Here is a 13,172-nt window from a genome sequence, read left to right on the forward strand (position 1 = left end):
AATTCAGTCAGATCAGCCATCCCCCAAGCCATCATGCCTCTTTTTAAGGAACGGCCCATCCACTCACACATCACTCATCTTCTTCAACCTACACAAATTCCCACTTGTCCTTCCCTCTTACAGCCGAGGTGTCCGTCTTGCGGAGTATTCTTTAGCTCAACAAGTGTCAGGGTGATCTGTTTTAACAGTCATAGCCGGTAGGAAATGCAGGCACAAAAGAAACCTCCTCTAGTCCTCTGGCTGGAATGACAGACATGCTAGATTTCCTGGGGTTCTGGGGATCCCAACTCCAGGCTTCATGTCTGCATGGCAAGCACTTTAACCACTGAGGCATCTTAGCCCTGATCTCAGATTTTAAGCATCTGGGAGTCCGTAAAGGAAACTGTCTGTTTCCTCTAAGAAGATATTAGTATTTTATTTGTACTTTATTGATTACTGCTGACTGCTTCCTACTAATGAGCAGGAGGCAGGCTGTCTGCTCCTGGTTTAGCCTGACATTTTCCCAAACCACAGATCAAGCAGAGGAATAGGCCCTCTGCAGCCTTGGCTCCTCCTAGGCCCTGGCAGTGGAAAACTGTAATCACCTTATTATCCCTCACTGCATTTTTAAGTGGGATTCTACTCATGTTAAGCCGCTAAAGCAATTAAATAGAAAACATTTTGTACCTTAAGGGAACACTTTTAAAGAAACTTACCTTCAGCAAATAAGGCACGACAGAATGCTACTTATCCCCAAAGTGACAGGAAGTTTCAAATTATGGCTTGGTTTTAGTAATTTTCGTTTAAAAACTGGCATTTCTCTTTAAATAGTTTTTTCTAAAAATGAGGCAATATTGTAATGTGCTCCCAATAAGTGTTAATTGGCTGAACCAAATATACTACATATATCTTGTTTATAAAAAGATTTATTCAAGGGCTGAAGAGATTAAGTCAGTGGATTAAGAACACTTGATACTCTTGCAGAGGACTCGGGTTCAGGTCCCAGCACCCACATGGTGGCTTATAACCACCTGTAACTCCAGTAAGGTGACCCCGTTTTGTCCTCCACAGGTACTGCATGCATACTGTGCCCACACAGGTAAAACACCCACACATATAAAATAAATAGATCTTTAAAAAGATTTTTTTAAATTATGTATATAAGGCTGCTACAGATGCCCACAAGAAGGTATTGGATCCTCTAAGGCTGGAATTAAAGGTAGTTGTGATCCAAGTGATGCAGGTGCTTCAAATCAAGTCTGGTCCTCGGCAAGAGCAGTATGCTTGCTTTACCTCTGAGTCATTTCTCCAGCCCTGAATATCTGCCCCCTCCTCAGAAGCTATTATGCGGATTCTAATTCTGAGGAATCCTCCTTGTATCAGTTGCATTCACACTAAGTATTATAAGATACAACAGAGAGAGGAGAAAACGGTCTTTTTTGTTGGAACTGGAAAGCTCAGTGGTAGGGGTGCTTGCCCACCTAGCTTTGGTTGCTTGGCTATGTCAGTTCTCAGCAATCTCGTGGGTTTGCACAAATTGTTTCATCCACTGGAACTGTACTCCACCAGCCCCTCACCTTTTCTTTTTGCCTGGCTACATCTACTTACACATTCCTCAGGGCATCTTTTCCATACCCTTCTCCTGGGTGCTTCCACTGCATCTGGGTTTGAAACAGTAAGCAAAGCCTTCTGTAGGTGACTATTTCACTGGTCTCTCAAAAAGGCTTCAGATTCTTTGAGAAGTAGACACTATGCCATTTTCATCATGCCCCTTCAGCATGGTGAAATAGGAATTCAATGTTACACTTTTTGTTTTGTTTTTAAAATGAAGCTTCAACATTAATGCATACACTGTAATAACCAATCTATAATCTCTATGACGTCAATTCAATTTTCAAACTGGTATGTGAGAACTCAGCAACACATTTTGTCATAGAAAACAAAAGTGGCCTTTAACTAGTTACCTCACAGTAATAATTCATAATAAGCCCACTTAACCTACATGGTGGATACACTGTACTATTCAGAGTTAGAGCAGACTTTAACTACTGGAACTCAATAACATATGGGGAGAATGTATTGAGCATCCCAAATTTTTTTTTAACAACAGGAACTAATGGTTTCTTGCTATATCCAGGAATAGAAAAACATCCAAAATACATTGGTGGCTGAAAACAGAGCTTCTGGTGTGGAAAGGAAGAAGGATGACTAAAATCTCCAGAAGCTGAGTGTCAGGGATTGGCACTTTATTTTTAAGATTGCAACTGAATTTGGAGATAGTTGATTTTAATCTCTTTTCTTTCAAGGGTCTTAATAAGTTAGATGTCAACTTCCTACAAAAACCACCACCCACAACTGACAACTACAGCTTCTTAACACAGACAAAGATCACCTAAAGAGTCTTTCTCGCCATGCAGTGGTGGCTCACGCCTTTAAACCCAGCACGCAGGAGGCAGAGGCAGGTGGATCTCAGTGAGTTCGAAGCCAGCCTGGTCTACAAAGCAAGTTCCAGGACAGGCATGACTGTTACAGAGAAACCTGTAGTAATATGGGGCGCGGTGGCGGGGCTGCGTCCCCAAGACCCCAGCCGCCTGCCCGGCTAGCTTATGCCCCGAAATAATTACACAGACACTGTATTCATTTAAACACCGCTTGGCTCATTTCTACCTAGCCTCTTCTAGGCTAACTCTCGCACCTGGACTAGCCCATTTCTTATCATCTGTATAGCACCGGTCTTACCGGGAAGATTCTAGCCTAAGTCCATCCTGGGTCGGAGCTTCATCACGTGTGTCTGCCTGGGAGCTGGGCATGGCATCTATCTGAAGCATCTGCTCCGGAGAGGAGAGCTGCGGAGTCTGACCTCACTTCCTCTTCCTCCCAGCGTTCTGTTCTGTTTACTCCTCCCACCTATCTCCTAACCAATGAGAGCCAAGCAGTTTCTTTTAATTTAACCAATGACCTTCCTCCATCAGAAACCCTGTCTCAAAAAAAAAAAACGAATAAACAAACGAGAGCTCTTTCTCTTATTTTAAAGAAGTATTCTGTATTTAACATTAAGCTCAAAGACAGATAAGCAAACAAATCAAGCACATGGTTATTAACAGCAAGAAAAACGCTGTCTGTCAGCGAAATGGAGTGAGAGCTGGAGTGGGATGTGTCTGACTGTCCATACAGAGTGAACGGTGACCACTGATCAAATGAGAACTTAAGACCACTACAGCACGGGAAAATGGAGGCGCGAAAGAATGTAGATCTTTTCTTCCAATTAATGTTTTGCATTTTCATTCCTATAAAAATGTCTTTCAAACATAAAACTTAAAAAACAAAAGTTTAACCAAAAGCAATCTACAGATTCAATGCTATGCCCAGCAAAATCCCAGCAAAATTCTTCAAGTACCTCAAAAGAACAGCACCCAACTTCATTTGGAAAAGCAAAAAAAAAAAAAAAAAAAAAAAAAAAAAAAAAAAAAAAAAATCCAGGATAGCCAAAACAATCCTGTGCAATAAAAGAACTTCGGAGGCATCACAATCCCTTACTTCAAACTCTACTACAGAGTTATAGTACCGAACAGCCTGGTATTGGCATAAGAATAGACAGGAAGACATAATGGAATCGAATAGAAGACCCGGGTATCAATCCACACATCTGATCTTTGATAAAGAAGCAAAAAAAAATATCAAATGGAAAAAAGAAAGCATATTTATCAAGTAGTGCTGGCATAACTGGATATCAACATGTAGAAGAATGAAAATAGACCCATATCTATCACCATGCACAAAACTCGAGTCCAAATGGATCAAAGACCTCAACATAAAGACCTCAACACTGGACCTTATAGAAGAGAAAGTAGGAAGTACACTTGGACACATTGGCACAAGGAACCACTTCCTAAATAGAACCCCAGCAGCACAGACACTGAGAGAAACAATCAATAAATAGGACTTCCTGAAACTGAAAAGCTTCTGTAAAGTAAAGGACACGGTCAACAAGACAAAACGACAGCCTACAGAATGGGAAAAGATCTTCACTAAACCCACATCAGACAGAGGTTCAATCTCCAAAATATACAAAGAACTCAAGAAATTGGGCCCCAAAAGAACATATAATCCAATAAAAAAAAATGGAGTACAGACCTAAACAGAGAACTCTCAACAGAGGAATCTAAAATGACTGAAAGACACTTAAGGAAATGTTCAACATCCTTAGTGATCAGAGAAATGCAAATCAAAACAACTCTGAGATTCCATCTTACATCTGTAAGAATGGCCAAAATCAAAAACACTGATGACAACTTATGCTGGAGAGGATGCGGGGTAAAGGAAACACTCATGCATTGCTGGTGGGAGTGCAAACTGGTACAACCGCTTTGGAAATCAGTATGGCAATTTCTCAGAAAATTAGGAAACAACCTTCCTCAAGACCCAGTAATACCACTTTTGCGTATATATCCAAAGGATGCTCAATCACGCCACAAGGACACGTGCTCAACTATGTTCATAGCAGCTTTGTTTGCCATAGCCAGAAACTGAAAACAACCTAAATACCCTTCTACTGAAGAATGGATAAGGAAAATGTGGTACATTTACACAATGGAGTACTACAAGGCAAAAAAAAAACAAAAAAACAAACAAACAAAAACAAACAAACAAACAAAAAAAAACAAGCAAACAAACAAACAAAAAAAACCCCCGACAGCTTAAATTTTGTAGGAAAATGGATGGAGCTAGAAAACATTATTGTGATAGGACAATGGAGCACTGTGATGAAACAATGGAGCACTGTGATGGAACAATGGAGCACTGTGATGGAACAATGGGGCACTGTGATGGAACAATGGAGCACTGTGATGTCACAATGGAGCACTGTGACAGCACAATGGAGCACTGTGACGGAACAATGGAGCACTGTGATGGAACAATGGAGCACTGTGATGGAACAATGGAGCACTGTGATGGAACAATGGAGCACTGTGATGGAACAATGGAGCACTGTGATGGAACAATGGAGCACTGTGATGGAACAATGGAGCACTGTGATGGAACAATGGAGCACTGTGATGGAACAATGGAGCACTGTGATGGAACAATGGAACACTGTGATGGAACAATGGAGCACTATGATGTCACAATGGAGCACTGTGACGGAACAATGGGGCACTGTGATGGAACAATGGGGCACTGTGATGGAACAATGGGGCACTGTGATGGAACAATGGGGCACTGTGACAACACAATGGAGCACTGTGATGGAACAATGGAGCACTGTGACAACACAATGGAGCACTGTGATGGGACAATGGAGCACTGTGATGGAACAATGGAGCACTGTGACAACACAATGGAGCACTGTGATGGAACAATGGGGCACTGTGATGGAACAATGGAGCACTGTGATGGAACAATGGAGCACTGTGACAACACAATGGAGCACTGTGATGGAACAATGGGGCACTGTGATGGAACAATGGAGCACTGTGATGGAACAATGGAGCACTGTGACAACACAATGGAGCACTGTGATGGAACAATGGGGCACTGTGATGGAACAATGGAGCACTGTGATGGAACAATGGAGCACTGTGATGGAACAATGGAGCACTGTGATGTCACAATGGAGCACTGTGATGGAACAATGGGGCACTGTGATGGAACAATGGAGCACTGTGACGGAACAATGGAACACTGTGATGGAACAATGGAGCACTGTGATGGAACAATGGGGCACTGTGATGGAACAATGGAGCACTGTGACAGCACAATGGAGCACTGTGATGGAACAATGGAGCACTGTGATGGAACAATGGAGCACTGTGATGGAACAATGGAGCACTGTGACAACACAATGGAGCACTGTGATGGAACAATGGAGCACTATGATGACACAATGGAGCACTGTGATGTCACAATGGAGCACTGTGATGTCACAATGGAGCACTGTGATGGAACAATGGAGCACTGTGATGGAACAATGGGGCACTGTGACAACACAATGGAGCACTGTGATGGAACAATGGAGCACTGTGATGGAACAATGGAGCACTGTGATGACACAATGGAGCACTGTGATGACACAATGGAGCACTGTGATGTCACAATGGAGCACTGTGATGTCACAATGGAGCACTGTGATGGAACAATGGAGCACTGTGACAACACAATGGAGCACTGTGATGGAACAATGGAGCACTATGATGACACAATGGAGCACTGTGATGTCACAATGGAGCACTGTGATGGAACAATGGAGCACTGTGATGGAACAATGGAGCACTGTGACAACACAATGGAGCACTGTGATGGAACAATGGAGCACTGTGATGGAACAATGGAGCACTGTGACAGCACAATGGAGCACTGTGATGTCACAATGGAGCACTGTGATGGAACAATGAAGCACTGTGATGTCACAATGGAGCACTGTGATGGAACAATGGAGCACTGTGATGGAACAATGGAGCACTGTGATGGAACAATGGAGCACTGTGACAACACAATGGAGCACTGTGATGGAACAATGGAGCACTGTGATGTCACAATGGAGCACTGTGATGGAACAATGGAGCACTGTGACAGCACAATGGAGCACTATGATGTCACAATGGAGCACTGTGATGGAACAATGGAGCACTGTGACAGCACAATGGAGCACTGTGATGGAACAATGGAGCACTGTGATGGAACAATGGAGCACTGTGATGGAACAATGGGGCACTGTGATGGAACAATGGAGCACTATGATGACACAATGGAGCACTGTGATGGAACAATGGAGCACTGTGATGGAACAATGGAGCACTGTGATGGAACAATGGAGCACTATGATGAATCAGAGCTGTGGTTCTCAACCTACCTAATGCTGCAACCCTTTAGTACTCACATAATTTTTAGAAAAGTTTTATGTGCACTGATGTTCTACCTGCATATGTGACAGCGTCAGATCTCGGAATTACAAACAGCTGTGAGCACCATGTGGGTACTAGGCATTGATCTAGGGTCCTCTGGAAGAGTAGTCAATGCTCTTAACCACTGGCATCTCTCCAGCAAGTCCTCATGCAATCTTATAGCCCTAAAATTATTTTTGTTGGGGCTGGAGAGATGGCTCAGTGGTTAAGAGCACTGGCTGTCCTTCCAGAGGTCCTGAGTTTAATTCCCAGCAACCACAAGGTGGCTCACAACCTTCTATAATGAGATCTGGTGCCCTCTTCTGGCCTGCAGTGATAAATTCAGGCAGAACACTGCATATATAATAAATAAAAAACATTTTTGTTGTCTCTCCATAACTGTACTTTTGTAAATTTTATACTTTTGTTATGACTTATAATGTAATCATCTACACTTTTCCAGGTCTTAGGCAACCCCTGTGAAGGCTGTTCCACCTCAAGGGGAACACTGTCATAGGAGGGAGTCATGGAGCACTGTGATAGGATAACAGAGCAGTTTTGTCACAGTGAAACTGTGATGTGTCAGCAGAGTACTGGCATGGCTCTCTGATAGCAGAGAGGTACCCTGGGAGAGGATAATGTGCTGTAGGAGGCCCTTCTGTAGTTGCTTGCATTGGTTATTAAAGAAGCTGCTTTGGCCTAGTTGACAGGGTGGAACACAGGTAGGCGGAAAAGACAGAACAGAATTCTGGGAGTGAGAAAGCAGAGACAGGCAGACACCATGAATCTCTGGCCTGGAGATGGACTAGGTTAAATCTTGCCGGTAAGCCACCATCACGTGGTGAGACACAGATATAATAGAAATGGGTTAATCAAGATGTGAGAGTTAGCCAATAAGAGGCTAGAGTTAATGGACAAGGCAGTAATTTAATTAATACAATTTCTGTGTGGTTATTTCAGGGGTTAAGATAGCTGGGTGCCAGGACGCAGCCTGCTCCTCCTAATGCAACAACAATGGAGAATGGTGAAGGGCCACTGGAGCATAGGTGGACAATGGAACATTATGATTGAGCATCAGGCCACTGTGGTAGAACAAGAAAAGCATGTGACAATACAAGGGAGCGTTGTGATGGGACAATGGAGGTCTGTAATGGGAATGGAGACCTGTTATGACACACACACACACACACACACACACACACACACACACCTCTTAAATTAAAAAAAAATCTCGAATCTCTATCTTTACATTATGTTATGTAAAGAATTAACTCTAAACTGTGGCTCACACCTTTAATCCAAGCACTTTGGAATAAGAGGCAGGAGGATCTCTGTGAGTTAAAGGCCAGCCTTCAGGCCAACTAGGGCTACCTATTAAGATCCTGTCTAAAAACAAAAAAAAAAAAAATAAAATAAAACAAACAAAACAGAATTAACTCTAAAAATCTTCATAGACTTTATATGCATGCTAAAGCTACAGCATTATTAGAAGAAAATGTGGTATCTTTGTAAATTTGTATTAGGCAAAAGTTTCTTAGGACTCAAAAATCAAGAAAAGAAGAATAAAAAGAACACACTGAAATATTTGCTGGGCAGTACATACCTTTAATCCCAGCACTCAGGGAGGCAGAGGCAAGTGGATCTCTGTGAGTTCGAGGCTAATCTGATCTACAGTGAAACTCTGTCTTGAAAGACCAAAAAAGAAATATTTAAAAATTACAAATTTCTGTTCTTTAAAACAGCATTTAAGAAAGTAAAAATGGGGGCGCTAGAGAGATGGCTCAGTGGTTGAGAGCACCGGCTGTTCTTCCAGAGGACCCATATTCAATTCCCAGCATCCCATGGCAGCTGACAGAACTGCCTATAACTCCAGCACATGGTGGTGCACACCTTTAATTCCAGAACTCAGAAAGCAGAGGCAGGTGGATCTCTGAGTCTGAGGCCAGTTTGGTCTGTGTAGTAAGATCTAGGACAGTTAGTGCAGCAAGAACTGGTCTCAAAAAACCAACAAACAAATTTTTAAAAAACCAAATAAATAAATAAATAAATAAATAGAATAGAATACTCAGGTTGGGGGCAAAATTTACAAAGATATCCATATCTGTATGAAGAGTCATTCCTCAACATAAAGAATCCTTATAACCCAATATTAATAGGAGACTAATTTACGTAGATAACTCACAAGAGAAAATAACTAACTAAAAGGAATATAAAAATATGTCCAACATAACATCGACTTAGGAACAAACAAACGAAAACAAAATAAAAAGGCACTTCATAGTTGCAAAAACTGAAAGATGACAACGCCATGTGCTGACATGACGTGAGACAGTGGAGCTCTCAGGCTATGCCTGCAGAAATGCAAAGTGGTAAAACCGTGGCAACATTTTGGCAAAGTGTTTTGGGAATTAAGCATGTGTTTCTCTGACACAATTCTATATCTAGATTTCTTCCCTCAAGAGATAAAAATGATGTCTAGGGCCGGAGAGACGGCTTAGAAGGTAAAAGTGCTTGTTAAGTTTGGTGACTTCAAGTTGGTCCCTGGATTCCGTGTAAACAGCTGGATATGGTAGCACACACCTGTAACCTCAGCACTCCTAAGGCAGGATGAGAGGTGGGGATAGGAGAAGTAACAGAAGTCTGAGGGCCAGCAAGCCCGGAGTAGGCAGTTCCGCCACAGGAACCAGAGACTGACATAGGAAAGGGAGGAGAGAACCAACTCCTGAAGGTGTCCTCTGACTTGGACATCTGGCATTCATGTACTCCCCATAACAATAGTATAACAAAAAACAATGAAAACGATGACAAAATAAGCAGATACATGGATGATGGCATTATTTTTATTTATAATAGCATATCCTACTATTGAGGGACATCCTAAAATTTGGAGTACGGTAAAAGACTACTAACTAGTGAAGATATAAAAACTAAGCTGTATTTTCACACATTGGAGGAGACACGGGGTGCAACAGAAAGAAACAATTACTTTTGTTACATCCTGGATTGAACTAAGAGCTTTAGAGAACATGAGAAAACTGAACTCAAGGCTTTACACTGTGTTCTGGAAATGGTGAAAACGTAGTGAGTGAAAGCGAATATGCAGCTGCCGTGGCTGGGTGAATGAATGGAAATGGCGAGCTGCAAGAGACCTTTCGGTGGAGCAGAAATGGCCACAGGACTAACTACAGACATTTGGAAAACCTTACTGACCTATCTAGTTTTAAAGACCTATTTATTTTTATTTTATGTGCATGAGTTTGCCTGCGTGTATATCTGTGCACCTCATGCATGCAACACTCACAGAGGCCAGAAGAGGGAGTAGGGTCCCCTGGAACAGGAGTTACTAGTGATGGTTGTGAGCCACAATGCAGGTGCTGGGAAAGGAACCCAACTAAATCCTCCAGAACAACCGCCAGCCCTCTTTATGGTCCCTAGCTATACAAGATGGGGTTTCACTGTGTAACCCTGGCTGTCCTGGAACTAGCTCTGTTCCTAAGGCTGGCCTTGAACGTACAGAGATCCACCTGTCTCTGCCTCCCAAGTGCTGGGATTAAAGATGTATACAACCATGGGCCGGCTTCCTATCTATACAGTATTTTTTTGTTGCTTGCAGAGGCAGGCAGATCTCTGCGTTCAAGGTCAGCCTGGTCTACAGAGCAAATTCCAGGACAGCCAGGATTTTTACTCAGAGAAAATCTGTCTTGAAAAACAAAAACAAAACAAAAAGATGATTAGTTCAACCTTTTAAAAGATTATTTGCAGGAATCATATAGGAATCATTGCCAAAAGCTAATAAGAGGACCATCTGTACATCCTTAAATAAGTCGTGTATGGGAAACTATAAAAAGTAATGTTCTCATACTGCTGTCTGTTTTCAATAGTTTGGTTTTCCATAATAATTAAAAAATGGGAGAGTCATGTTGAAGCATATAAGTAACCAATTGGGTAAATTAAAACGCACTGAAAACTTTTTATGAAAACAAATACATAACGGCCCAATCAGGAGTACCTTGGCAATCGCAGTCTGTTTAAACATGCGCGTTATCAACCCCATAACTGTCTCCACGGCACCTGAATTCGGAGCTCTCATTAGTTTTTGCCATTCTTCAAAGCTGGCATTCAGTTCCTACATGGAAAGGAACAACATTGTTTAAGAATATAGCATCAACTCACCTTTGGAGACCTGGATAGAGGTGGGCGGTCCTTGGGCTTCCCACAGGTCAGGGAACCCTGATTGCTCTTCGAGCAGATGAGGGAGGGTGACTTGATCGGGGGGAGGGGGAGGGAAATGGGAGGCGGTTGAGGGGAGGAGGCAGAAATCCTTAATAAATAAATAAATAAATAAATAAAATAAAAAGAAAGAAAGAAAAAAAAGAATATAGCATCAAGAACAGAACAATTAATTCAATTATGCGGCAGGTCCTACTTCCCCCTTCTCTGTATAGAAAGGTTTTTTTTGTTTGTTTGTTTGTTTTTGTTGTTGTTTTCGAGACAGGGTTTCTCTGTGGCTTTGGAGCCTGTCCTGGAACTAGCTCTTGTAGCTAGGCTGGCCTTGAACTCACAGAGATCCGCCTAAAATCCGATCTAAAAATCACAATGCAGAGACCAGCCAGATGTCTATGCTAATGAGAGAAGGCAGTGACAAGCTATGTCACACCACAATTCAAACAACTGAAACTTCCTCTTTAAAATCAGTATATGCAGTGAAAAAGATCTGAACATATAAGAAAACAGGGTGGGCCGGGCGGTGGTGGCGCACGCCTTTAATCCCAGCACTAGGGAGGCAGAGGCAGGTGGATCTCTGTGAGTTCGAGGCCAGCCTGGTCTACAAGAGCTAGTTCCAGGACAGGAACCAAAAGCTACGGAGAAACCCTGTCTCGAAAAATCCAAAAAAAAAAAGAAAGAAAGAAAACAGGGTGGTGCAATTTATATTGGTAGTAAGATGTATTATTTAAACAAGAATAAGGATGAAAGAAACATTAGTTACATAAAATATAATATGATCATAAATTGATTCTTTATTTCATTTTTCTTGCTAATGTTAAAATAGCAGGTAAAGAAAATAAGATCATTCTTATTTGAGAAATACCATAGTATCCAACGTTTATAAGACACTTATTTAACTTCTAAGAAGTAACAACTTCTTGTTCACTCAGTCACATCCAGAGACTGTATAGGTACAGTGCTATCCAAAATTAAATCTAGTTGAGGAACAGGGAAAACAAACATTTGGCTTTCATATGTGCTAAATATTACATCCAGCAATGTTAGCACTGGATTTCAGATTAAGAACAGGGCTATATTCAAGTTATTCTACGATATAGCTATTTATACTTAAAATCTTTTCATGTGTGTGACGTGTGTCTCTGTGTGTGTGTGCACGTATGTATGCATTCATGCACTCTATGGCATATGTGTCTGGGTCGGTCAGGGACAACTAGTGTGTGGGTCTCACCTCTCCGCTCATTTGAGACAGGGTCTGCTGTTCTTCACTGCTATGGCCTGAAAGTTTCTGGAGGCTCATGTCTCTGCCCCATCTCATGTCGGCAGCCCTGGAGTTACAGATGCGCCTACTATGGTACCAGTTTTACTTGGGTTCTGAGATGCCCAAGTCAAGTCCTCACATTGCATGGCAAGCATTTCACCCACGGTGCCGTCACCCCCAGCCTCGGCCCCAGCTTTGTGTGTGTATGTGTATCCACAGAACATGAAACGCAGTATCTCTTACTAATTATATCATGAATCCTTAATACTATATAGTTTTAAAATCATAGAGGTTTTTCCTATGTTCAGTAGAAATTTTTTTGAATCACTAGGAACTTTATCTGTTCAAATATTTGATAATTAAAATTAAAATCTTCTTGTGCTTTTCCTGAAATGATAAAAACCAATAGACATCTACTAATCAAACCTGTTTTAAGAAAGCATTCTTTTCTGTGAAGTAGGACATACAATCTTTAATAGCTTAATTCATAAGGTTTAAAGAAAGACTTTTGAGTGAATACAGGCTCTCACCTTGACAGCTGCTGGCGGGAGGTCGAATGGAATGCGCTGTCTGACTTTAGGGGGCAGCTGGCTTAGGACTTCACTCTTTAGTCTTCTGATCATTATGTCACTTAACAGCTGGTGAAGCTCACCAAGGTTTGATGCCCCCCTGCAATCCCACTGGCGCCTTTTACCAAAGTATCTGTTAGATGAAAAGACAGACAGCAAAGCTCAATGCCAGAGTAGGAAACCCATGTGTGCAGTATGTCCTTCCTTTTAGTAAGGAACAAAGGACCTGTTTCCTGTCATTTCCAAATAAAAACCAGT

The 13,172-nt window shown here is 41.9% G+C and overlaps 1 protein-coding gene across 6 annotated transcripts in view; it reads right to left on the reverse strand.

The window, feature by feature from the left end:
• The window catches only part of Zranb3 (zinc finger RANBP2-type containing 3), a 163,119-nt gene that overhangs the window by 52,280 nt on the left and 97,667 nt on the right, over positions 1-13,172 (reverse strand). For all 6 annotated transcript variants that reach the window (XM_075987784.1, XM_075987786.1, XM_075987783.1 and 3 more), the window contains 2 exons: positions 12,876-13,047; positions 10,870-10,986 (listed from right to left, as the gene is read on the reverse strand). In XM_075987784.1, coding sequence (XP_075843899.1) covers positions 10,870-10,986; positions 12,876-13,047 — 289 coding nt within the window. The remainder of the gene's footprint in view (positions 1-10,869; positions 10,987-12,875; positions 13,048-13,172) is intronic.

Source organism: Microtus pennsylvanicus, chromosome 10 (genome assembly GCF_037038515.1).
Source record: "Microtus pennsylvanicus isolate mMicPen1 chromosome 10, mMicPen1.hap1, whole genome shotgun sequence".
Taxonomy (NCBI): Eukaryota; Metazoa; Chordata; class Mammalia; order Rodentia; family Cricetidae; genus Microtus; species Microtus pennsylvanicus.